Source organism: Corvus moneduloides, chromosome 16 (genome assembly GCF_009650955.1).
Source record: "Corvus moneduloides isolate bCorMon1 chromosome 16, bCorMon1.pri, whole genome shotgun sequence".
Classification (NCBI taxonomy): domain Eukaryota; kingdom Metazoa; phylum Chordata; class Aves; order Passeriformes; family Corvidae; genus Corvus; species Corvus moneduloides.
This window is the reverse complement of record NC_045491.1, coordinates 15,716,108-15,743,684: the sequence shown is the minus strand read 5'-3', so window position 1 is coordinate 15,743,684 and position 27,577 is coordinate 15,716,108. Positions and strand designations below refer to the sequence as shown.

General features: G+C 45.4%; 1 protein-coding gene across 1 annotated transcript in view; it reads right to left on the bottom strand.

Moving 5' to 3' along the window:
• C16H16orf71 (chromosome 16 C16orf71 homolog) overlaps positions 1-27,517 on the bottom strand; it is an 89,108-nt gene extending 61,591 nt beyond the window's left edge. Inside the window, exons 1-10 of the mRNA XM_032126365.1 lie at positions 27,389-27,517; positions 25,557-25,716; positions 22,034-22,147; positions 20,880-21,365; positions 18,856-18,952; positions 18,376-18,514; positions 17,382-17,528; positions 16,930-17,010; positions 14,941-15,294; positions 12,964-13,123 (exon numbers count right to left, since the gene is read on the bottom strand). Of these exons, the coding sequence (XP_031982256.1) occupies positions 12,964-13,123; positions 14,941-15,294; positions 16,930-17,010; positions 17,382-17,528; positions 18,376-18,514; positions 18,856-18,952; positions 20,880-21,365; positions 22,034-22,147; positions 25,557-25,703 (1,725 nt within the window). The 5' untranslated portion in view covers positions 25,704-25,716; positions 27,389-27,517. The remainder of the gene's footprint in view (positions 1-12,963; positions 13,124-14,940; positions 15,295-16,929; positions 17,011-17,381; positions 17,529-18,375; positions 18,515-18,855; positions 18,953-20,879; positions 21,366-22,033; positions 22,148-25,556; positions 25,717-27,388) is intronic.
• Positions 27,518-27,577: the final 60 nt, after the last annotated feature.

Below are 27,577 nucleotides of genomic sequence, written 5' to 3'. Positions count from 1 at the left end.
TATTCAAGACTCAGTGTTTGGGGGTTTTTTTAATCACTGAAAAGCCCTCAAACGAGCCTGATAGTGTGAAAACTCATTATTTTCTGCTTCACCTAACATCCCTTATTTCAGAGATGATGTCACAGTTAAGGGAACTCACCTCCTTTCTTTACTTCAGCATTGATAGCTGGTTATTTAGGATGCAAATTCCCTCTCCTTTAAGAGAGCTGTTCAAGACACAACTTCAAGCTTGAACTTTGAACAGTTTTTTGTCCTTCCACAGCTGCAGCTGTAATTACTGCCTGGCTTGTTCTTCCCATCTATATTCAATTTGCTGGCCCTGACATTTCTTTGGTAAATTAACAAGCAAGTCCCTAAAATTCCAAAGATTCTCCAGTACTGCTCCTCAACAGTTATGATCACAGAATCATGGAAGGGTTTGGGTTGGAAGGGGCCTTAAAACTCTTCTTCTTGCACCACATCCCACAGGCAGGGACAACTTCCTCTGGACCAGGTTGCTCCAAGCCCCATCCAACCTGGCCTCATGTTCTCAGTTGCTCCATGTAGCCCATAATGAGGATTTCTGCCCACACCTCTACACTGAATGAACCTTAATTTGATTTACCTGGATTTACTCTGAAAGCAAAGTAAGCCAAACGCAATTACAGCCACTTTAATTCTGAATTAAAATGTCCACAAAGGTGTTTCATGACTAATCCACTTGACAAGTTAATGTAGCTTGACTTTTGTGCCAGTCCTCGAAACAGACAACTTCTTAAAATGGTTTAATAAGGCATAAAACGAATAAAATCCAACAAGCAGCTCTACTGTGTCACCCAGTGTTTTGGTACCAAATAAAAACTGCAATTAGTAATAAAAGCAAAACAGCCATGCAGAGGTGTGTGATGCTGCAGATTCGGGTTAATTGATGTTACTGCAGTCCTGGGGTGCCAACAGAATTCCTCAGAGCTTTTTCCCCACCACTGCAATCCCCTGAGGAAGAGGACTTAGGGGAAACTGTGGGACCATGAGGAAAAAGTGACCTTCTCCTATATCCTGTGTTGGAGAAAAAAAATCTTTCCTTCCTCCCTCAAGGGTGTGGGGGTCAATGAGAGGAGGTAATTTAGGAGCTAATGATACAAACAGTATCTATAACTGATGTTTCAGCAGGAAATCTCCCAACTATTCCAAACTTCCTCAGCCCAGCAGCAGGGGAGGGCTCTGTGGGTTTTCTGACCAAAATCAGATCAGAAGTTTACTTATTAAGGTTCTCTCTGAGTGAAGTTTTGATGAAGGTTGAACCTGCCCTCTGCCAGCCTCCTCACCCCAACAAGAATTTAGGTGTAGAACTTGAATAACTTCTGAAATATTAAGGCAAATGAACGAAACAGGAGCTAATCCAATTTAATTCTGGGCAAGAATGGCTGAAGGAAGATACAACTGGTGCTTTCTGGGTATGGCTTCCCACAGCACTGCCCAGTTTACCCCAGTCTGCAGATGAGGAGAGTTTAATCTGCCCACATTACGCTGGCTTTTATTTGTGACAGTTTTAAGTTATAAAAAGCCTAAAATTACTCAAATGCTGGGCTATTTTTGGTTGCTCTGGCTGGAATTGTGCTGTCACTCAGAGATAGGCTTGCAGCTGATTGTAGTCAAGTGCCAACAATTACCAGAGTAAATAAGATAAAATTTCCTCTTCCCAAATTCTTGCTATTTTATTTTGCAATTACAGTTTATGTCATTGCAAGTTCCAGCCCTTCAGCTCAGTTTTCCAACCACCCTCCATCCCCAGCTCTGGCCTTTTTCCTCCACTCTCACAAAACAGCAGTGCAAAGAGGAGCAGCAGCCACAGCGAGCAGCCAAGGAGTGACCTCTGCCCAAATCCACACCACAGTGAAATGGGGAAAAAGGAATTGCAAGACAATTTCAGGACAGCCACATAATCCAGCCTTCAGTGCCAGTGGTGCTGAACTTGCACAGAGGCACAATGGCCTTAGACTGAGAGAAGGCAGGGCTGGATGGGATATTGGGAAGGAATTGCTCCCTGGGAGGGTGGGGAGGCCCTGGCACAGGGTGCCCAGAGCAGCTGGGGCTGCCCCTGGAGCCCTGGAAGAGTCCAAGGCCAGGCTGGACATTGGGGCTTGGAGCAGCCTGGGACAGTGGAAGGTGGAACTGGATGGGCTTTAAATCCCCTTCCCACCCAAACCACTCTGTGATTCCATAATAATCCCAAAGACAGCTACTATTCATAAAAAACTAATTTTAAAAAGTGGCAATTTACCTCCATATTATTATTATTTTAAACCAGAGCTGTTTATAATGACAGCAAGCCAAAGCTCATTGGGCACAAGCTTATCAGCCACGATTAACATCATTTTATTCCTGATAAAATAGCTCAGAGTGGTTAAATGATGCTTTTGTTGATGTTTTTTAAAAGTGTAGTTGGCATTACTCTTCCTACACCTCCATGTTAGATTGGGCAAAGAGTTTCAAAGACTGAAAAACATTACTGTCAAAGCTGTGAGAGGCTGGAATGACCAAGGAGAAGTTTAGGAGCCAGGCAACAACTTCACAAAGGTTTCCCAGCCGAATCAACTCATCCACTCTGAGGAGTTGCCCCAGTGGCAGGAGAGGCCAAGGAAAAACCAATTTTTTACTTTAACAGATACAGCCTCTCCTTTCCAGGTAAAAAAACTTCAGTATTTCCCTCCCAGCACCTTTTCCAATGCTAACATGGAAGCAAGGCAGCGTGTTCCACCCAAATACCCTCCCTACTCCATTGAACAGACTCTGCAGCAGCAAAAGCTCCATCCAAACATCCACTGCATGGAAAAGGAAGAGAAGCTAAACTCACCCAGTCTCCTCCTTTAGCACAGAGGGGTGAGTGAAGGGGAAGGGGAGGAATAGGAAGACTTTCTCTCTCATTGGCTGGAGGTTTAATCAAAATAATTGTTTTCAGCCCTGTCTAAATTTATCCTTCTATGTCATCTGCACCCTAGCTTGGATCCCAGATTTAAGAGGCAATCCCTGATGAATGGCAAATTACTGACTGCAGAACTCTTTTGCCAAACGATGCATCTGCTGTGGGTTTGTAAATGTGAGCTGATTTCTAAGTGCTAGAGCAGCTCGAGCTAATTTCTCTAATGAACCTTCCCCTCTCATTCCACAGCTGCTCTGGTATTCCATGTTCCCACTCTGCCGTGGACAGAGCTCGTGGTACAAGACATAACCATGATGACTGTGTGGTTATATCCCTATTTTCCACGCAGTCACATGGTAAATGTAGGATTTTTAGGATACATTTAACAATTCTGGCCATCTAATGCAAAGCAGATTATCACTATTCCACAGCTTCTAAAAATTCTTGCATTAGATGAAGACGTATTGGAAATGTCAAGGGTTTGTTCATTTTCATTCTGTAGGGAAGGAAATATGATGACAATGCCATCTGTTAGATGATTTGAAACTCCACATTAAAGCGTGGAATAAACCCTGAAACCATTCAAAGAACTGCTTTATCACTGCAAAGTGGGAGCAACGGGTGAGAACAAGGAGAGGATCTGCAGTTCCTGCATGCAACTGGCAGAACACTCTGGAATTAGGAAGTTAACTTTTAATGACAAAAAGGAGAGTACAATTGATGCTTAACAGTCTGAATGGTCTTTCTGTAAATGCATTTCTGTACTGGAGTCACTCTGTAGCACCACTACCTTTCTGAGGATCATGCTGAGGTTATGGAACTGAAAAACACGATGGGAGCAAGATGGTATTGAAATTTCTGATGTTGACTGAGCCTCAGATTGCTCAAATGGAGGAATTATGATCTTCCAAAGCAGATAACTGCCAAAGGGAGATTGCAGGGATTCAGAGAGCTGTGTAATGGAGCAGTATTTGCTCTGATCTCCACAGTTTTCAATTCACTTAGGGCACTCCACATCATGGGAGTTTAAGTTAAAAATATAATAATAAAGAAAATGTCTTTGCTGAAAGTTTTCTTGCTCTGGACAATTATTCTTAGTCTTGGGTATGAAGAATAAAACCTCTTAACTGCACTAAGGGAATTCTCAGCTGCTTCACTGGAGTTAATGGCCCATCTATGAAAGATGTGGATAAACCCTCTTCCATGGGAGGCAAGGATCTGGTGCATAGGATATGTTAGCAGAGAGATGCTGTGGATCACACAGGATCAAAATATTTTTGGTCCAAATTCATCAAGTTAAAAAAACCCCATCAAAATAACTGGTAACAAATAGCTTTTTTTTTTACATATAATTTCTTCTTTATTTTTTAGAAGTGGGAAAATTTTCTGTCAAAAGCTCAGCTCAGGTAACCACTGACCTGAGAAGTGCATTATAATTTAAATCAAAGTTACACTGAGTCTTATTGGAGTTTGTTTGCTTTCTGAGACACGCTCATTAAAAATGAGAAGTGCCTTTTCCATGATTGGTGTTTACACTCCAGTAACACTTGGAGAGGCTCAGAAGGATTTCCAGCCTCATTGTGCTGGTGTTCTGAGCACATGTAACAAAAAGTTCCTCTTCTAATGAGTTTATACTCCTGGTTAATGAGAAGCAGCTGAAATGAGTAAAGGAAGTTTAATTACTTACACATTTCATGTGAGCACAAGACTGGGAATCGGGAACTTGTGTGACTGGGAATCAGTCCTGGCTCTGGAATGAAGTATTTCTCTGTGGAACTGTAAAGTGAGGATAATATTTCCTTATCCTGGTCCCTGTCTAGCTGGATTAATTATCAAAAGTCTGTAAAGAGCTCTGAAGAGGAAGAGTGTAAGATTATCAACAAACTTTCAAAATTAACCTTTGTTCCCTTTCCTGCTCCTCAAAGTGTTGTGGCCTCTCAGCCCCCTCAGCGTGATCTTATCTGCATCTTCCACAACTTGTTCTTCAAAGGATTCCAATCTGCCTCACAAATAAAACGTGTCAGGACTTCCAGGCCCTCAGAAGGGAAGGGAACTGCACATGGGCACTTGGAAATGCTGGGACAGAGCATGGAATTGGTCCTCAACCATCTGAAATCCAGGCTGGCATTTGGTGCATGCTCCAAGCTGGGTTTAAATCCTACAGAAATGGCTCTACTTGGATACTGCAGGAGATTCTCTGTTCCCTGCCCATGGCAGGGGGTTGGAATGAGATATCTTTAAGGTCCCTTCCGACCCAAACCGTTTGGGATTGGTTCCATGATTCACCATACATTCATCAACTTAGGAAAAGCCTCTTTTTTTTCCCCATCCATTTATCTCTTCCATGTATTTCCCCTGACACTCTATGGAAATCCACAAAGAAATAAAGGAAAATAAAGGGTCTGAGGGAGGAAACTGCTCAGCTGCTTTATCAGGAAGTTTTAGCAGAGCTAAAGTGGCTTGTTTTACAGACTGTCAGCTTCCAGTTAAAATGGATTGTGTCTGGTTTGTCACAGGCCCTGTGCTCTTCCCTCCAGCTACAAAACACCCCCCAGACAACCCTTCAGACCTGTGAATTTGGGGCTTTTCAATCCTGAGAAGTGCTAACTGCTTACAGTGTTCCCTGAAGCTGGTGGGAACTCCAGGTGCTTGGCAGAGAGCTGGGTAGAGCTCTGTGTTTGCAAAATAAAAATAACTGCACGATTCTTCCACTCCATAAGCTCAGATAAAGCCCTGAATTCCATTCCCTGCCACTGAGAATAATGCCCCATAATGAGTATTTGTGGAATAATGTGTTTACAAGTTGTGACCAAGCTTATCCCCCTGTGTGCTAGGATTCGGAACACAAGCCCAGCCTAAGTCAGTGCTGAACAAGAAGGCAGAAAGAAAACCAAGAGTGCCGTTTCAATCCTGCAGTTCCTTTAACAGACAAGCCTGTACATACCCTTGGAAAAACAGAGGGGCAGGTTCAGCCTCCTTTCATCTACAAATAGCATCAGTGATCACAGCCCTGAGGTGAGGCCAGGAGTTGGGAATTCTATTTTGATTCCAAGAGAGACAATCACGGAAGAAAGTGTTTGTCTGTGTAATTAAACGTGACTGGCACTTGTTCACAGCCACTGCAAACCCAGGGCAGCTCTTCCTGCTGCCAGCACAGGGCCTGGCACGGAGCAGGCAAGGCCCGAGGAGACAAAAAGCCCAGAGATGGTTTTGTGTTCTCCTGCCCTCTCTGGGATGAGAAATAGAATTTGGCTCATGGGCATTTTACATTCTTGTCTTCAAGTTTAATGTGAACATCCTGCTAATGTGAATGGAGGAGGATTCAGGACCTCTACTGGCAGCAAGTTCATGCATGGAATCCTGGAAACTCTGTTCCTTTTCCTCGTATTAACCTTTCCCTTAAGCAACAGCAACCAATGTTCCCATCTGTCAAACTGAGGCAGGAGTATATTGAGGAATAAGCCTGAACTCATTTTAATCACTTCCAAGATATGCCGAGGAATATAAAGGATTAAATATCTCACATTATCCTGAGGCCTTTTCAAACTCCAGTCAGAGAAACAGCACTGCAAGAACTCATTGCTTTAAAAACCCTGGTTCTTCAATTCCTTCCACAGCTGGAAAAAGCATGAAAGTGGGAACCCCTGGGAACCATCAGAGTGGCTCTCCAGGTTTACATGGAAGGTTCTCCGTGGCTTTTTGGTGATTTGTTGCATTCAGCACAGGTGAATTTCCTGGTTCTGAGCATTTCTACAGCAATTTGGCTGGAAAGCCTCTTAAAGCAGCCAAAGGTTATGAAAGCAGCTTTACTATGTGGCTCTTGGACCTGCTCTGGTAGTGTGAGCAGAGTTGGGGAAAGGAGCCATCAGGATGGGAAGTACAACCTGCCCCAAGAGTGCCTAGGCACTTCCATAACACTCTGACTCTGGGAACTTGGAGAGCAAACTCCTCCTGTGTGGAGGGAGTTGTTTGTTAACACAGACATGTAAGGCCAGACCCTCTGCTTGTCTATTAAGGCAAATCCTTAGGTGAGATCCGTGCCATGCAGAGCCTCAGCCCCTGGGATTTGTGCCTGCAGCCAGGGACAGCAGGAAGCAGCAGCTCCACCAAAGTGCTGTGCCAGCAAATCACCCCGTTTGCTTTCCCTGGCACCATGTGGGAAGATGAAGAGGAGGCCAGAAACACAGGCTCTGTGCCAGCTGCCAGCCACCCATGCTAGAAAAACACTTCCTTAGGATCTTCCATCCATTCCCAATGCCGTGTGCTGGACTGGTGGCACTAACAGGAATCTTGGCCTTCTGTCTCCGTGTGCTAAGTTTAATTCTATCTCTAATTGCCTTAGTTTATTTTTAAGCCCTTCTTGAGTCGAGGCAGCGGGTTCATTAAGTACAAGAGATTTTAATCTTGTTTCAGGAACTCATTAAATGCCTGGCAGGAAAAAAAAAAAGGAGGAATTCAGGGGCCATCTGGTGGCTGTTGGGCACAGCACTGCTGGCCACAACCTTGGCATCAGCCCAACAGGGAGAGCACCTGGAGCCAAGCACAACCCAAACTCGGCTCTGGTGTCCAAAAAAAAATTTAGTGTAGGAAATATTCAGTGATTTTTACAATTAATGGTTTTTTTTTAAAGCTATATTAAAATCATAGCAAGGGCGGGCTAAATGCTGTTGTAATTACATTCACACAGATGCAGTTGCTTTGGTCCAGTGTCAGTGAAAACATTTGGTCACAGGTGATTTGTACTACCAGGATCACCTTTGGAGTAACACAGATATAGAAAAATTCAACTACTGTGTCACAAAATCGTTATAATCATCAAAAGATTTTATAGGTTTCCTCAGCTTCTCCAAACAGAGGTACTGCACCACATTTTGGGGGATAAATTGGCATTTCTGTAAGGAAGTGGCACAAAACCTATTCCTTCATGATGGTTGGTCAGGCCTTTGTCCATTCCTTAAGTGGAGACATTAATCTGACTTTCTTACAGTCCTTTTCCTTTATGCATTTTCCACCCAGCAATAAAAGTGGTGTATTTTTAAATAGTGCTGAGGCCATCACCTCAGTGCAGCCATGTGAGCAGCTCCAGTGGAGCTGAGGAGGTGCCCAAGTGCTCCTGGTCCAGCTGGTGAAGTGCTGGGTTGGGATCCCAGGATCCACAACGTCCTTGAACAACCCAAAGATGGAAGAAAAGGGCAATTTCCAATGTTGATGTCAGCACTATTGCCTTAAAAAGATCAAAACACCCATGGAACAGCAACAGCAATCACAGGCACCTATTTAAGGAAGACAGGTAAAGAATCAAAAGCATTTCACTGACAATTTGCAGATCAAGGCACCTCCTCCTTAAAAATAACTTCTGGGGTCAGTAACTGAACTAAAAATACTTGTACAAGTTTTGGAAATCAATCCCTACTTTCAGGCAGACCGTGCTGATGCAGGGTAATTGTCCCAGCAGCAGAATGTACAGCATTCCAGCACCCCTCTGGATGGTAAATATGGATTTTGTCAGGGATTCTCCCCTGAAGAAGTATCAGATCAAAGAGAGAACAAGGCCATCAAAGGGCGAGGAAGGATTTGACCATAATATATTGGTAATTTTGTGACAATGCAAGTAGAAAATCTTGTGGCTGAGAATTCTGCCTGACACCAGTGAGCTGAGTCAAGAGTGTGTTAACAGGAAAAACCTGCTGATTTTGACAAAAAGGTGATGGAGCCTGTGTTTACAAGATGGAAAGTACCCACATCATCTATTTGTTAAGGTAGAATGACTCTGTTGTGCCTGGATGTTTTTGTTTTGTAAGGCAGCTGTAAGGCTAAGCTGCAATGAGATGAGGATCATGGTAATATAATTACTAATACAAGGTTAGCCCAAGTGATTGTGAATGCCAAGAAAAATGAGATGCCTCAGTATGAGTCAACACATTCATTTCCCAACCACTCCGGCTGTGTAAGGGAGATAAAACAGTGTTTATAAGGGGCTGGTTACAAGGTGGCTCCTAATAGCCCTCCAACAACATTATCTTGTTCTGCCATATCATGATAAAGCAATAAATGGAGAATCAAGCTGAAGACCTGCTGAAAGCACCTACTTTGTCCCAATAATAAAAGAGATGAATCCAAGCTAAATTCTAGTTGTGTGTTAAATGAATTCCAGGGCTGGATGAGAAGTGTCAGGGCCATGGCAGGGCTTTGGCTGCAGTGTTCAAGGCCAGGTCTGACACGAGCTGAGGTGTGTCACTTCACACGGGGCTGCTGGGAAAGGAGCTCTGTGAAGCTGCTTTTTCAGCAGAGACATTTCCCTTGGTCCTGGACAAGCTGCAAAGAGCTCTGCCTCAGCCTGGCCTCACCTCCCTCACCTGCACTGAGCCTGCACTCACTGCTCTGACTTGGTGGCTGCAGCTCAGCTCTGTTTCATCACTCCAGACCCCCTGCGTGATCACTGGGCTGACCCTGGGTCCTGTTCCTGCCTTGGCTTTCTGCCCTTGATCTTGGACCTTCCTCATTCCCACACATTTGCCTCCTGGCCACCTTCACTGGGGCTGCTCTGCTGCTCCTTGGGGACCGTGGGACTGCCCTCCTTGCTGGTGGGGACTGCCCTGCCTGCCTTGCTCTCACCCGCAGATGCTGCTTTGTCTTCCCCAAAGGGTTCCCAGTGCCAGAGGGCAGGGCTGGATGGGATATTGGGAAGGAATTGTTCCCTGGGAGGGTGGGCAGGCCCTGGCACAGGGTGCCCAGAGCAGCTGGGGCTGCCCCTGGATCCCTGGCAGTGTCCAAGGCCAGGTTGGACATTGGGGCTTGGAGCACCCTGGGATAGTGAAAGGTGTCCCTGCCCATGGCAGGGGGTGGGACTGGATGGGATTTAAGGTCCCTTCCCACCCAAACCATCCTGTGATATCCTTAGAATAACCTGCTTGTGCTGCTCCTGACATAAAACTCAGTTCTGACTCTGGCAAAAGTTACCTCCATTTTCTGGATCCCACCTAATGGGAAAGTGGTAGGAAAACAACATCAGCACTAAGTTACTTATCATAATAAGCAAGATGAATGAAGAGACAGATCAAACCTATTTCATTTTACATCCTCCATTTAACTGCTTTTCATGCTCCCAGCATTCCTTCTGTCTCCCTCAGCAGTAACACTGCTCAAATACTGAAACAAACCCTCTATTGCTCTTCTTAAACTACGAATTCATCCTGGCCCTACAGCAAGGATCACACCACCACTCTGCTGGCTTTCACAGAACTCTAGGTGCTTACATCAGTTCTGAACCAGATCCAAAGGTTAAAATGTGGTTAAGGAGCCCAATTTCAGAAGAGATCAACTCATGCCAGTCTTAAATTTCATTGAAAGTTTGGGTGGTGCAGAAAAGGGAAAAAAACCAAAACAAAACACCAAACCAAAACCAAAACATAGCATTAAAAAAAATCCAGTTCTTCCCTGCATTATTTTTAAAACTAAGAGGTGGGCCAGATTGCCCAAGTATTCAGACACGTAAAGACATGGACTTGACAGGCAGAATCCTTAGAAAGAACCCGCTGATTTCCCAGGGAATTGGCACCTGCATGTCTTGAAAATCCATTGGATCTCAGCCCCTTCTTTAGCAGCTGAAGTGAATTCTCAGTCTCCCAGTTACCTGCACTGTGTTCAAAGTGCTCTCCCCAACCCTGACTCTCAGAGTGGAGCTGAGGACAGAGTTTGACTGAACTGGGTTGAGAAAAAGGAGACAGCACATGAAATGTGCTTTTACATTTTAGACAAGAACTCTAATGTAACCCTAATGCAGCTTTTAAAATTTCCTTTGCCAGTCTTTCCCAGCACCTCAGCTACAGGAATTGCAGAGTTTCTAAACTTTCCCTCTGATTATTATTCAATTCAATTATTTATGTACATTATAAATGGTCAGAGGAATTCTGGAAACTATGACAAGTGTTCCAGATCTGAACATCTATCACTGCCAAAACAAAGGACTTACAAAACAAATTTGCAAGTGTGCTACTCTGTCAACCACTGGGGCTTGTTCTTTGAATATACATGTTTATATATAGATATTAGATGTTTTCACTGAGACATAGCTGCCAAATTACAGGGGCTTTTAGTTTCAAATGTCAAAACAGTCAAGTTTTTCTGTCTGTGTTCATAAAAAAAGGAAGAAAAGAAAACCCTGTTCAAATTCAAAGAAAAAATGCTGCTATCAAGGCAGATTTCAAGTAATCTTGCAAAGGACTGTTGTATTTGATAGATGATGTTGATACATTTTTTATTCTTAGTTTTAATAATGAATATTTCTGAATAAGAACTAAGAGCAGAGTTGCCCAGACAACACAGTTAGTATGGCTTGTGCTGATTTGCTTTTACCAACAGTGCCTTGGGAGGTCAGGCAGGTTCCCCTGGAGCAGGCTGGCACTCAGTTTGGAGTCATGGAATGCTTTGGGTGGGAAGGATCATAAAGATCATCTCATCCCACTCCCTGCCATGGGCAGGGACACCTTCCACTATCCCAGCTTGCTCCAGCCTGGCCTTGGACACTGCCAGGGATCCAGGGGCAGCCACAGCTGCTCTGGGCACCCTGTGCCAGGGCCTGCCCACCCTCAGAGGGAGGAATTTCTCCCCAATATCCCATCTATCCCTGCCCTCTGACAGGTTAAATCCCTTGTCCCTTGTCCTGTCACTGTGTACCAAGTCCCTCTCCCTCTCTCTGGGCACTGGCAGCAGTTTGCACAGGCAGCAGGAGCCTGGGCTGGTGAGAAATGCCCATGTCCCTGCTGCCACAACTGCAACATCATCCCATCTCTTAGGGGAATATTTACAACTTCAGTTCCAGCACAGATCCACCCTGAGCTCTGCTCGAGACAAAGCACATCATCGAGCCCATCCTCATTTTATTGGCATCAGCACAGCAAATATGGGAAATGACCAAATACAGAGGAATTCTGCCTTGCCGGGTGCACTGTCAGGAAGGAGAGAGCAAGGCCCACGTGGATTTCTGAGGAGCAAGTGAGTGTCTGCGTCTTAATAAGGGCTAACTGGAAGGGGGTGGTACCTGCCAGCAGCCAGGGAGGAGCAAATCCAAGGATCCACAACCTTTACACCTCTAAAGCAGAGCTCTGGGCACTGTGCTGTCCTTGTCAAAGCAGGCTGGCAGAGGGAAACTCAGCTGGGAGCTTTTTAATCCTTTACTCCTCCTCACTGACTAATCCAGTGCTAAATAAAAGGAGCTTTTAAATCTCCACAAACACAGTAATCAATTTACAAAACAAACCTGAATGGTCTAGCCCCAAATTTAGGGGTGTGAAATCTTTCAACTTTTGCACTGACAAAAGAGCTTTGTTATTGGCATTAGCCCAAATAAATCATTACGGTGGATTCATGGTGATTCTGCAGTTTCTCACCTCCTCTCACCTTCTCACCTGGCCTTGTGTTCAGCAAAAGCAGTGCATGGATGAAGCAGGACTGCTTATCATGGAATCATGGAATGGTTTGGGTTGGGAGTGATCTTAAAGCTCATCTCATTGCAACCCCTCTGCTAAGGGTAGGGACAGAGATAAATCTGAGGAGGAGGAACAACATCCCTGTCTTCCAAGCCATATTTAGGCTGTGGGGAAAAATCAGGATCATTTCATACCCCTTATCAGAGTAAAACCTATTATTAAACCCACAGTCCTCAAAACCTACCCACAAAAGTGAACTATAAAGCTGCTGGGGGCAGACAGCAAGACAAGACTCAGCAGAAAGAGTAAAAATATTTCACTTTTTTAGAAAAAGTTATGAAAAATCATGCGGGAGACTCTGGCTCCTGTGAAATAGGTAACACTGAGGCCACTGATTCCAGCAAGCCCTGACAGGTCAGAACTGGAGGGCAGCTGTTTGGGGAGCTCTCCCTGCACAGGAAAGTGGGGAATTCTTCTCCCTTAGTGTGAGAGAAGAGCTGTAGGGCTGCTCCTCTCCTCAGGTAATGCTGCTCCATGACAAACAGATTTGAAATAATGCAATAAAAAAGACTTTTTGCTCCCAGTTGCCCATGGCAGGGAGCCCCTGCCAGGCCCAGCCTACCCTGAGCCACTGACCATGTGGAAGAGGAGCGGGGTGTTCTCTGCCATGGGCTGCTTCCCACACACCGAGCGCTGAGGCTGCCACTGCTCCAGCTGCTCCTGCAATCTGCAGCTCCTCTGCCTCTCTTTCATCTCCTCTTCCTTTTGGGATAGTTCTCTTTCACTTCCTTCTCTCCTGAAAAAGACACAGATTAAGCTTTTCACTTGGGTAAAAAAGCCACTTGTTCATGTGGTTGCACTTTTTCTCATATTTACACCACACACTTGAGGGGGAATCATGACATGAAAGGCTAAAATAGATTTAGAAAGCAATTCTGGTGCTTGTGGGGGGACACAAGAACTTGGCAGTGGATGAAATCATCTTAGAAGAAAAAGAAAAAAAACCTCAAAGAAAAGGAGCAGAGATCAAACTTCTGATAAGTGGTGATGATCTATCTGGAGATCAAAACTCCTTTAAGCAGAGATGTGTTTGTGATGTGTCACTCCCCATCCCCACACCAAGATTTCCAGTCTAACCCCATTTCCTTTCCTATTTGCTGTAGGATAGGATAGAAACATCCCCTGACCCCAAGACCTCCCATCTTTCTACATTTGGATGCCTGCAGGAAGATTTCATCTGCCATTTCCATAGCAAACACAAAGTTGAATTTCTTCTGAATTCTTCCAGCCCCAGGTGCCCCAGCAATAATTAGAATAGCAAGAAGAAAACTGAAAACATTTCAAACCACTGAGTTCTTACTCAGAGACAATAAATAACCCACATTGTTGCCTGGCCATGGGCTGCCATCTCAGGCTAACAGGTAATTAAAATGGAGTTTAGTAGTCCTGATGGAAGCAATGAGCTTAATGTCAGGAATTCCAGAGGGAAAAAAACCCTGCAACCAACCACCTGCCATTTAAAGCAAGTACACAGGAGCTGAGGTGTTTAAGTGGCAGGGCAGGCAAGTGTTTGACTCTGACACAGTAACAGTCTCCAGAGCAGGCAGATCCTAATTCTTTCCAGGGCTCATATGTCAAAGTCAGAATGTTAAATTTCACTCCGAAAATAGCAGGATATAACCTTTGAAAAGGCAGCATAATGGAGCTCTCCCAAATAGTTGGGCAGGTGCACAAAGCAGCCACCTGATTTCACTTTGAAATTAGACCTTCTGCAGAATACACTACATTAAACTAAACCCAGGGAGGCAGAGGCCCAAATAACTCCGCAATTTCCTCAATTGATATTACTCTTATTTCTATTTTTTAAAGCTTTCCAAGATATTCCTGTGGCATTCCTCACGAGTGTACTTTGTAACTTCAAGATCTTGCACTTTTCTTGGTGGCAAAGAGTCAGAATTCCTTTGTTTGGAAGAAAAAATTACAAGGGGAGACTGATACATCTTCCAGTTTGTAAAAGGTGTTTTATACTGAGAAACTAAATAAACCATTATCCATTCCTTCTGGGAACACAACAAAAATAAGCTTAAATTGGAGAGAGGCTCATTTAAATTAGACTTAATGAAAATCTTTACAACTCTAAGGATAATTTTAAACAGCAAAATGTACTACCTGGGAGTCAAGGAATCCTCACCATTGAGGATTTCAAGACCAAGTTCTATAAAGATCAGCCAGGAGATATTAGATTTTACCTCACTCTTTATGGGCACGGGGAGACTGACCCTTCCAGACCTATTTTCTAGGAAGCTGTGCTTAGGAAATCTCCGTGCTGTTGTTGCTAGAGGAGATCAATACTGTGTTATCCTCCTCTTCTAAAGAAGAAAAGCTAAAGAAAAAGGCTCAATTTACAATGTGCCATAGCTCATCTAACGCCAGGCCGCACTGAGGCTGCCTCTAACCCTTCCAGCAGTAGCTGCCAGGACTGTTGTTCTTTCCAGGTAACAAAACCAGCCATCCTTTTGCTCCAAGTCACAGCCCAGGTAAGCAATGTTCTTTAATCCTGGACAATTAGAGAAGCCACATCCAAACCTGCTGATTACTTTTCTTGTGGGATACCTTGGCAATTGTGCTGTAATTAGAGGACATTCTGGAGCATTTCCTGCATTTTGAATCTCCTCAGTTTCCATTTTGTTCTCTTTCTCTGTGTCAGCTCTGTTGTCCCCACAGCTTGGAAAGGGAGGACTTTCCTTGCCTGGTTCCAATCTTATCAGTTTCCTGGGAACCACTTCATTTGTCTCTTGCCTCACTTCATGAGATTGTTTTTGACTTATATGAGAGCAACCTCTGTCCTCCAGCCTTTCTGGATGCAGTTTCTCAGCTGGAACAGACGCTTTATGAAGAAGCTCCAAGGCCTCCTTCCGGGCTGCTCGGAGTTGTTGCAGTAACAGGCTTTTCCCTGAGCAATTCCTCCTGCAAAGGAAATAAAAACCTGATTTCATCAAGATAAAGCACTATAGGAATAAAATCACTCTCTGAGGAACTTCTCCTACGAATGAGAGCTCAAAACAAGGACTGGGCATCTACAGGAGCAGTAACTGTGGGTAACAGCAGCACCAGCACTCAGTGACACAAACCACTACACAGCCAGAACACAAAATTCATCTTCCTGGCAACTTCTGCATCCAGGCACGACACAAACACCTACCAGAAGAGCCCTGAACAAATGTATGGTTGGCATGGAAATCAGAGCCTATAGATTTTTGTCCCCTTTGGATACAGGGGGTGGAGTTCAAATACATGCAGATGAAAAGGTTTTTCTAATAATTGTTAGAATTTTTGAGTGTTTGGCTTAATTTCCTCAATGAGACTGCTAAACTGTCAGCAAGCACATTATCATGATAGTGGAATGTCCTGCCATGACATAATCTACATGTACAGAAGAATAATTCCTGTTTAATAATTTGTTTCAGATAAAAGTGAAACTGGATTGACCCCCTGGGAATGAGATCAGAAGTTTGCCATGCTGAGACCAAGAGGATTTCTTATTTACAACCAGAACTGAGCATCATTTGCCAGGCATTACTTGTTCTTTAGCAACATTAAGGTATCAAAATTAAGGAATCAAAATCCAAGCTCTGCTCTCCATCACTGCAGATTTACCCTGATGGAACTGCTGAATTTGTGTCAGTGCTAGGGAGAGTTCCCCAAGCATCACCTTGTCCCTGCTATTTACTGGTTGTGGATTAGATGTTCTAAATTACACTGTTTGGGCTCTGTTCCTTGTCAAATCATCTCCTCTTCCAAACCATTAAAAGAAGTGCAATTGGCTGGTACAACAAGACACATGTTCTGCCTGTCCCCTGCACTGCTGTGGTTTGGACTTCCAGGCTGCAGAACTCCAAATGGAACCCAGAGCATGAATGCAGGAAGATGGTTAAACTTGACACCTCTGCTTCACATTAAACAAATGCCTAATAACCTATGGATATGAATCCATGCATTCAGCAACAAAAGGCTGCCATCTGTGCCTGTTGAGGAATTTACACTTTAGGATTCCACCCATCACACTCTCTCCCCTTTCCCCTCCAATTAAGGAGAATTGGGAGGGTCCCTGCCCAGACAATGTCGTCAATATTCTCTTTAAACCTCTAGCCCTTCTAGCCTATGTTATTATTTCTAAAAATAAAGATTGGTCTGAGTCAACTCCCTACAACACTTCCAGATTTGGTTCTGAGTCATGTCAAACACAGTTCTGGTGTCACTCACACAGGTTTGGAGAAAGAGTTGCATTTTCCAGCCCCCCAGGGCACCTCTGGTTGTGTTTTGAGCTGTCCCAAGCAGCTGGACACGTGCAAGTATTGCCTCAAGGATAAACAACTATTCTCTAGCTTTGGTAGCTTTACCATGCAACAGGAAAAGAGTGACCTCCTGGGGCCACTCTGGAGCACTTTCATTACTGGGTTTTTTGGTTTTGTTTTTTTTTGCTGTGAAGGCCAGGAATGGAGATATTTAAGTTCACTCTGATCATTGTTAGGGCAATTATTTTAGTTTCAGAAAACCTGAATATCATATCACTTGAACCAGGGTCCTGCTGAGGAATCTTACCTTCTCCTTTCTGCTTCATCTTTAATTGTCACACTCTCTTCTTCTTCTTCTTCTTCAGAGGAAGAGGAGCTGTCACTTGCACTGTGAAACAATCAGACCATATTAATTAACCCTGTTCCAACTGAGTGTTGGCTCTTGGTCATTTCAAGGATGCAAATTTAGAAAATGAGGAAAAAGGGAGAGAGGCTTCCAGGGAAGATCTCCAGGTGTTTTGGAGAGTTCTTCACACTATTACTCCAGCAAATAGAAAATTAAAGTATTCAAGCAACTAGACCAAAATGTTTACCTGTTTATTATCTATTAGCTGTTTATTAACTACAAGGTTTCTTCTTATGACAGAGGTGTGAAAGAACATTTTTCAAGTTACATTTCACAAGTGTGAGATTCAGAAAGGTTTAAGTTTCTCACTTTTTTGTTACTTATTTCTCGCCCTCAATAAAGCCAGGATTTACCTTTGTTCCTCTTCAGGGAATGTCACTGCCTTTTGTGGCTCAGCATCTCTCAAATCTATGTACACAGTTGCAGGTTTTGGCAGGCCCTGGAATCTCATCCTGTCCATCCTCAGAGAACTTGGTGGGGATGACAGCAAGGCAACATCCCTACACATAGAAAACACCACCTCAGCATGTCCTCTGCCTTATCCACACAAGAAATCCTGCAGGGAGTGGATTTCTCCTGAGAAAGGAGCTTTGTGCTTGGCTACCACACAGATTCGGACTCTGCTTCCGCCTACTATCAAAATCCAAGGCTTCAGCTTCCCCCAGGAACACAGATCCCAGGCAGGATGAAGAGGGATATTTAGTTCTCAAAATGTGGCACCACCAAATTGTTCTGGAGAACAAAGGCAGGCACATATGGCAGAAGAGAGATCACAACTTTGAACATCTCAGTGTAAGAACAAGGCCCCCTTTCCTGTCTGCCTCTTCTGGCAATTCCATTTTATCCTCCCAGGCACACAACGTGCAAATCATCCTAGTGGCTCTCCCTGCTCTGGCAATGAGGATACTTCCTACTTTCCCTTCCACTTTTTCCCTCATTATTTCCTCTGTGCTGCCACCATTGATGTTGTTCCCTCTGAACAGCCTGAAAATGCTCTTCCTTCCCACAGAAACCTCCAAGAAGCACTGACATTTCCACTGACATGCACAGAAAATCATCCTGTGTATTTCTGCTCAATTGAGGTACCAGTAAGAGAAATTGATACCCTAGAGGATAATTGGCTCAGCCTCATTTTCCTGCCTTTCCCATTTATCCCAAGTGGCTGGTAAGGCTGATGGAGAAGCCAAGGTGTTTATCATCAAATGTTTCTGAATGACTGAATATTCCAACTCCAGTAGCAGCTTTCTGCAAGGCTACAGAGGAAAACTCCTATGGAAAGCCAGGAGTTCCCAAGTATCCATTCTGGCAGCCAGGATTAGCTGGGATATGTGACAGAAAAGGACCTACTCATTGTCCTGCTGTCCCTGCAAGGAGCAGAGCGTGGCTGGTGGCCCCTCACAGAGAGGGGACCCTGTCCTGGACTGCCTGGCACACAGCTCTGCCAGCCTCTCCATAAGCTCATCTTCAGACTTCCTCCTGAAGGTCTCTGTGGAAGAGCAACCAAATAATCATCAGTTGTGGTCTTCTGCCATGGAATCACCCAATATTCCCCATGTTCACATTGTCCCTTTTCCTACAGCCTGGCAGCAGGGCAAGGATAAAGATAATATTGTCATCTGGCTTGTCTGGCCCATGGCAGGCCACAAAGCACTGGCTTCAGGCTAGGAAACCAAGATGAAATCTTGAGGGAAGTTAATTAAACATGTGTTAGAAGCATTTAAAAACCCCACTATAATTTAAGCATTCAAAATTATGCTGCAGGGAATGACTTAAATACAGGAACCTGAGTTTTATTTATTTTTATGCACTTTCAGCTAGTGACATTACCATAATCTGCTGGGAAGAAAGCAACTTCTGCACGAGTTTTATCTCTCTGCTGCTCCAGCTCCTCAAGATTCTTGTCTAGATCCCATTTCTCAGTATTCTGAAAGAAAACAAGAGAAATGTGATAGAAAGTTTGCTCCCAAAAGACTACCCCTAATTTCAGTGCCAGCGTGCTTTCAGCAATTCCAGAGGAAGTGCTGTAAGGAAAGGAATGCATTTATTATATCCCTTCAGACAATGCATCTCTCCAGCTGCTTCAGCTACTTCTGCTGAGGCTTTTTCTCTGAGAATCATGAACCCTTTTGATAAGTCTACAAAAAATCACTGGAGACAGTGGAACAGATTTTAAAGTGGCCTGATACAAGGCCAAGCATGTGCATTCTGATCCTGAATAATGTGAGAACTTCTCACTGCCACCCACAGGAGAAGGACTTCTGGCTCTTCAGTTCTTTGAGATGAGCCTTTTCCTCCCCCTCCAACTTCTGAGCAGGGTAAATTCCCATTCCTGTGGGTACAGCCAGTATCAGATGATACCTCACAGCTGCTCACCCCATCCTGAAGAGAGGATCATCCATTTCCTTGCTCTGAATCCACATGCCCTGGCTGAGAGCACACTCACCTAACTCAGGTACAAGAGCCTGCCATGAAAGTCCACGCGCATTTAAACCACTCATTGCTCTCCCCTCTGAACATTACTTGAAATTGAAGTTTTAATGAAAAGTATCCACGCCCATAGGAACTATCATCACCAGAAATTAGAAGTGCTTACAAGTTTTACTGAACAGAAGGAGGCTGTGAGTTGTGACAATGACACCACTGCCACAAACATGCACTTCACACAACCACTCATGGGCTTTAAAAAAGCAGAAGCAGCCTCCAAATCCATCAGTTTCACCTTGTAAAACCTCCAGCATCTGTCCCTCTTGTTCAAGAGAAGGTTCTCCCTCCTTCCTGAGCCATAAATCTTCACACATATCTGCACCTTGATTAGATCTATTCCAACACTGTGGCACTGGTTTAAGTTCCAGAAGGTCCAGAAGAAAAAAGTGAAGTTTTCCATAATTCCATCTCTAATACAGAAAGGAACTTAAGAAAAAGAAATTTCAAATGAACTGGTAGGAACCAAGAAGAAACTGTGTATTAGGCTTAGCAACTTGACACAAACTGAGGTGCCTGGCTGAGCTGGGAAGCAACAGCCCCCAAAGTGAGAACCCCCAAAGAGGGTTCTGGTCTCAGAACTCACTCAAAAGCACCAGACTCATTGAAGCCACTGATACCAAACAGGTTCTGAAAGGGAAATAGTGCCTCCTGAATTAACAGAGCCACTGAATTCTATGAGGCGAGCTGGGCATTAAATCCAGACCCACTTGGAAAAATGCCCTTCAATGATGCAGCACAATTTAACTCAGAGGCCAGCAGCTGCATGATTTGCCTGGACTGGACCAGCTCTAACTTCAAAAAGTTCATTTCTGTGAATACATGAAAGGGGAAGGGAAACATCTGTACTCTGACCTGTGGAAGGCTTTGAACAGAAAGATCAGGCCCTGTTCTGTGCTGATTAAGTCCTAATGAACTCAAAAATCAATATAGGCAGATCTGTAACTCAGTACTGAAGAGAACCACCTCCCCACCCTGGGCCACATCCCACTTAACACCGAGCTGCTCATCCCACCTGCCTTAGGTGGGTGAGATTTAGGACTTCAGAACAACCCTAAACACCTCCTCACCTGCAGCACTACACTGGAAGGTCAGCAAGCTCCTTGTTTTAATGCAAAGTCCGCTTGGGACCTGAAAAACTCTGCACTCCCAGGGACAGATGCTATGGTGCCATGGGCCTTGCTGCTGAGCCATGGCTTTTGCCTCTGGCTTGGACTTGTGCTGGCAGCTCTAGGACAGCTTGAGGTACTTGTGTAACACACACCCCCGTGGTGTGTCAGTTCCTCGCTGCAGTAGGGTTGTGCAGGCACTGCATTGTGCCCCCACCCCACAAGCAGCAACCCCCAAAGCTTTATTTTAGGGTCACTTGCCTGCAATGACAAAGGGGTCACTTCTCCAAGATGCTCAGCTGAGGAGGTTTTTTCCTTTGCATGTCTTCCCAGGCCATTGTTGATGCCATGGGAGGGAGGCTCAACATCCTGCTTTGGGGAAGGCTTCACAATGATTTTGGAGAGTATCTTTGTCTCTATCAGCTTTTTTCTCTCCTTTTTACTGTACAGCTCTTCCACAGGCACTGCTGTGTTAAGCCAGGAGATCTCTCTTTCCCTGGCCTGTGTCCTGCCCAGTTCTTTCTCCTCAAGGTGATCTGTGGAATCTGCACGAGACTCTCCAAGAACAGCTTCCTTTTGGCTTGGCATTTCTTCAGCCTGGCTGGCAAGTTCAGGAGCCTCATCTTTAATCATTTGTACATCTTCCTTTGCAGTGATTTGGGCAGCATCAGTTTTTTCCTGAAAGTCAAAACTTTCCAGGTCTCCGTTCCAGATCTCCCATGGAAGTCTTTCTGTCTCCTGGATTTGCTACAGGTAGAGAAAGCACAAACATGCAGAAAGTCACATCTCCCTGAGCTTTGGAAGTGGATAATAAACCAAAACAGAGTGATTGGAAGGCAACAGCTCCAACTCAGACACCATATGGAAACAACCCACACCATATCCCTCATGGAAAACAGTGAGACTCTTTACTTTCCAGAAACTTTAATTTCAGGAAGTGCTAAACATCCTTTAAATTACTTTTTCTTACACGTGCTCATTATTCCAACCCAAACCATTCTGTGATTCTATGGATTTATCTTCATCACTGAAGGAACAATGTGATTATTTTATCCCAGAAAAGCTGTTCAAAGAGTAAATGTCATACTTTTCCTCCTTCCTGCACTGTCCTAATTCATTTTCTAGACACAGAAAACAATTGCACAGTGTTAGTTAGTGCACAGGAAAGAAAAACAGTAAAGGGACAATCAAAACTGCCAGAAGGTGGGACAAAAAAGGTCTAAAATCTCAAAAACAGACAAAACTTGAAAGGGCCACTGCAAAAAAGAGAAAAAAATCCTATTTTCTAGTGGGAGAAAATATTGAGGACTAAACTTTTGCACTTCAGACAAATAGGTCCAACACCAGCAGCTGCCCACACTGGGGACAGCCAGAAGAGAGGGGTGACAGTACAGCCCACACACAGCAGTCCCAACCTGCTCCTGGGAGTCTTCCAGGGAAAACATCATCAGTTCTTCCGACAGGTCCGGAATTAAGTTTGGCAGGTCCCGCTGGAAGATGAAAAGCTCCTCATCACTCTCACAATCAGACTGCAAACAGAAAAAAAAAAAGAGAAATCAAACAGGAGACTGCAATACTCACTGATATTAGAATATCTGGTTTGCAGTGACAACTCTCATGTTGTCACCTCTTGAAGTGCAGAGACAAGAAGTTTCCTTGCAGTCACACCTTTACTGGACAGTCTGGTAGCCCGAGAATCACCAACCCAACATTTCAGCAAGCTACAAACGTAAAAAACATGTAAAGCATCAAATTCCCAGGGAGGCTGATGACAAACATCCTGCTGAGAAAAGCCATGGAAAGTGTGGGAAGTTCTCTAACTCCCAAGTGATTCTCTGCACTACCTCATTCACCATCAGAGAGGCAAGAGCAGAGCTGCTCAATATTTACAAGGGCCTGGAGTGCCAGGACACAGGGAATGACTCCCCACTGCCAGAGGGCAGGGATGGATGGGACACTGGGGAGGAATCCTTCCCTGGGAGGGTGGGCAGGCCCTGGCACAGGGTGCCCAGAGAAGCTGGGGCTGCCCCTGGATCCCTGGAAGTGTCCAAGGCCAGGGTGGACAGGGCTTGGATCAACCTGGGGTAGTGGAAGGTGTCCCTGCCCATGGCAGGGGATGGGAATGGATGAGCTTTAAGATCCCTCCAACACAAACCATTCTGGGATTCTGGAATTCTCAGGGACTGGAAAGGCAAGGCCTCACCAGGGAAAGCCCAGTTCCACAGCACCCAAGAGGAACAAGCAGGACAGACCAGGGGGAGCAACCAGGCCAAGTCAAAACTCCAGATCTTTGGGCAATATTGGAGTGATGAGGGAAGTCAGAAATCAAGCCTGAAAGTCGATTCACAGGTGAAAGTCTGGCTCAGGCAGGACTATAACTAGAAACCAGCATGGCTCAGAGAAGGCGTGAAGGGCCAGAGCTGAGCTTAAATAGAGCTGCTGGGACCCCAGGTGAGGCCAGGCAGGGCCATGAAGGCTTTTCACTGCCCTCAGGACCCTGATTCCTGTTCAGAATGCAAACAGCATCTGTGTTTGGTTGGGCAGCATTTAGATAGCTCTGAAAATCCCTTTTTTAAATATCAGATATGCATTGGAGATGAATCCTTATGCATGGACACCAAAGGGAGATTAAGCACCTCCTCAGCAGTCAGGCCACAGCTTTCCTGCTTGTCCCTTTGTTCTGCAAGTGTGCATTTTTGGGAATTCACGCTGCGGAGAATCCTCTCTGGTGTCATCAACTTAACACGAAGCCAACTGCAACAGAACATCTTTCCTCTTAATAAATTGCATATCAGGGTAATGAAAGGGCTTCAGGGCATAAAACACATTTGTGAGTGCCACTTTAGGAGGTGGCAGCAGAGCACGTTCAGGTGACAGCTCTCGGATGCACAAATGGATCTTTCCACACGTGGAAACTCCTCGGACAAAGGTGCAGCCCTGGAACTGCAGCTTCAGCAGGACAGGGATTACACAACCAGATCTTTTGAATGCAAATGAAGTGCCAAACAGATTGCCTCAGTTCCTTCTGCAGGAAATCTTTTCCACGTGGGATAGAAACAGAGAATTTGGAGATTGTAAAGAGTGAAGAAAAAAAAAGGTCAGCATGATTTAGGGTTATACAATGGTGTTTGGCACCAAAATATGGAGCTGCTCCTCTGGCTTAGCCTGATTGTAATTTACTCAACAAGAAAGCCTGCAAATAATTTCGGTGTTGGGCCTTCACCTGTACTGTAGAGACACATGTTAAAAGGCAAGGGTTGTTGTAAATAATTAAAACAGTGTAGGTGGAGGGAACTGAGAACACTGAGGGAATATGGCTTGTCCAGCATGATGGTGAGAGATCCAGGTGCAGAACCCAAGTCACGGAATCCCCATCAACACTTTATCCACCAGATCACACTGCTTTGGATCATTGATTAATAATAAATCATAAATACCCACTGGAGGCATTTCTTGCTCTTTCACATCTCACGAGACTCTCCTTGTACCATTAATGGCCACACTAAGTCAGGATAAAATATATCCTTTGTGTGTTCAAAACATTTTTCTATTTATACATGTTTGAAAATTAACTCAATGTTCTGATTTGGACAAAAGGCCACTAATAATCGAATCTTGAGAGATATTATCCCCTCAGAAAAGTCAATGCCAGAGCACCTTAGACTAGAGAGGAGCACCAGAGCAATGCTGTCCTGTGAGCAGAGATGCTCAGCAGCCAAGAACAGCCTGGCCCAGGCCCAGCAAGTGAAAAACCTGTACCAGTCAAAAATGCTGCACACCACCTCTCAGTCTCACACTTCATATGAAAAGGCTTCTGTAATTATGCTTCTTTGGCAGGTAAAAAGCACGAAAAAGCAACATGGCTCATGGAGAATTACAGGCAGGGAAAAAAAAGCAGAACCTGGGATTGAAATATCTGCCAAAAATGCTTTTTTTCAGTGGACCATCAAGTCTTCAGGAATATCAGTTTGCTGTGATCTTCACAGACCGAAAGCCATCCCACCAGGCCTACTGTCTGGAAAGGACATGCTTGGAATGAACAGCACAATGCTGCCAAGCATAAAACCTCTTTATTTCTTTTCAGATCAGCAGGATGCTGCTTTCACACCGTATTTTTGACTGAGCAAACTAAGAAGGAACATGGGCTCATTCTGTGAGATGCCAACTACCCTCCTCTTCCCTAGAAACATTTCTTGTCTGCAGAATCCCAGAATGGTTTGGGTGGGAAGGGACCTTAAAGCCCATCTTGTTCCACCCCCTGCCATGGGCAGGGACACCTCCCACTGTCCCAGGCTGCTCGAAGCCCCATCCAACCTGGCCTTGGACACTGCCAGGGATCCAGGGGCAGCCACAGCTGCTCTGGGCACCCTCCCAGGGAACAATTCCTTCCCAATATCCCATCCAACCCTGCCCTTTATCAGTTTGAACCATTCCCTGTGTCCTGTCCCTCCATCCGTTGTCCCCAGTCCCTCTCCAGCTCTCCTGGAGCCCCTTTAGGCACTGGAAGGCCACAATGAGGTTGCCCCATTGTGGAAGCTTCTTTTTTCCAGGCTGAACAATTCTCTCAGCCCGGCTCCCAGCAGAGCTGCTCCATCCCTCTGATCATCCTGGTGCCTCCTCTGGACTCTCTCCAGCAGCTCCACGTCTGTGCTGGGTGCCAGGGCTGGAGGCAGCTCTGCAGGTGGGGGTCTCACCTGAGCTGGGCAGAGGGGAAGAATCCAAAGAATACGGGGAGAGAAGGTGGCAATTACACTCTGATAATTAAGGATAATCCAGAAGGCTGTGGATTAACACACAATGTTCCATAGTCAGGACAGGCAGCCCACCCAGGATACCACACCAGCTGCCCCAAAATGCCCGGTAAGGTCACCTGCTCTTGCTTTTGAGAGTTTTTTTCCATGATCCAGAAGGGAAGAAAAGCAGATCTGCAGTGCTTACAGTGGAGGAGTCGGAGTCCAGGGATGGGAGCTGGTCTTTCACTGCAGCAAGGATGGCTCCCCACTGGAATGTCCTGTCCCTCTGCACAGGAGCTGCAGGAGGCTCAGCTGCTTGTTCTGCACCCTCACTTTGCCCTTCTGAGGCCATTGGGACAGCTTGCCTTGGAGCAAAGGAAAGATGAGCTTAAGGACACCTCTCCAAACATGAGATAACATCAATCCAAAACAAGGAGAAAGAGCGTGCAGTGGAGTTCATAGCACTCCCAGCAGGGAATGTTAAAATCTGTAGGTTTGGAGCTATTCCTCCCCACCTGAGCTCAGAAAGGGCTGAGAGCTTTCTGCCCTACTCACCACACACACCCCAGGGGCAGTTTAGCCCCTCATTTATAGAGCATATTTAGGGATTCTTAGCCAGATTGCTGGAACTGTGTTCTCTCCAAGCATGTTCCCATGTTCTGCCTGCAGGGACAGGACAGGAACACAGCAAAGGCACCTCTGCTCTCAGCTGGATTGACTCCTCTTCCCCGTTTCCCTCACATTCCCCTCCTCACTACTCAAAGGATAGATAAAATTATCACAAAGTCATAGAATCTCATAATGGTTTGGGTTGGAATGGAGCTTAAAAATCATCTCATTCTACCCACCTGCCATGGGCAGGGAACCTTCCACGTCATTAATGTTTATTTTTGTTTTCGCTGGATTTTTATACAAAAAAAAGTAGTTAAGAATAGGCACATTTGTGGATCTTGACCTCTCAAAGTGTTTCTAAAGTGGATTCTTTCCTCCTGTTCCCTGATGAGACAACACAGTAGGAACTGCAGCTAAACTAAGAGGTCGGATAATTCACCCTTACAGAAAACCTTTACATTTTCTGCTACAATCACATGGTTTTCTGGGCAGTGAAACATGCGAGTGAATGAGTTCTGGTTCAGAGGTTTAACAGAATACCCAGAGTTGGAAGAGATCCACAAGGATCATCAGAGGTTGGTGACTGTGTTGTTCAGGACTGAAATAACTGTCCAAGGGATCACACTGTCACTGTTATTTGCATTGGCCAATAATACTCCTAAAAACGTGAAGTTAAACTCAACTTACTCCCTGGGAAGTTCATAACTTGCAAATTGCCTCTGTAAATACTTCATAGGCCATATCTGTGATGGTTTGGTTGGTGTGAGACAACCCCTGAATTTCATTTAGATAAAGCAGAGGGAAATCTTCATGGCTGGAGCACTGTGCTCTGACACCAAGCAGAGCTTGCCAAGAGCCCGAGGAGCCCCATGGGGATAAAACAAACTGCCTAGCATGGCTCCCTGTGCCAAATTCAGAGATAAATATCCCAAGGTTATGGATGGAGACTGGATCTGACTCGTCAGTCAGCAAATACAACATCCTCCGTGGGAGCAAGCAGTGCTCTGTGTTTAAATCAAACACTTGTTAGCAGTAACACAACAAGCACTTGCTGGAGAGCTTGGACATGGAGGTGTTAGGTCGAATGTTGGACTTGATGATCTTGGAGGGCTTTTCCAGCATTAATGACTCTAATTGAGACTTGAAACCCTGAGCTTCTCCGTGTCACCAGAACTGACGTTCGCTGTCACATCCCCTCGCTGGGAAGGAGAAGCGGAGAAGACACTGGTAATGGTGGGAGACACAGCTTGGCTTCGGGGCAGAGCCACCGCAGTCCCCGCTCCCAGCACTGGACAGGGACGGGGCTCGGCTGAGGGCCCCCCCTCACAGCCCCACAATGGCGGCCGCGCGGCGCACGCGCACCGTCCCCATGGCAACGCGGCTCCCGCGCCCCCGGCCCCGCCCCGCTCCCCTCCCCTCACTCACGGCGCCCACCGCCCCGCTCAGCGCCGGACCGGAACGCGGGCACAGCGAACCGGCGGCACTGGGACGAGCGCAGGGCCGGGGACAGCGCTGCAGGGCCGGGGACAGCGCTACGGGGCCGCGTCCTCGGGGTGCTCGCTACAACCGCCCGCCGCTAGCCCCAACCCCATTGGCTGCCCTTCGCCCCGCCCC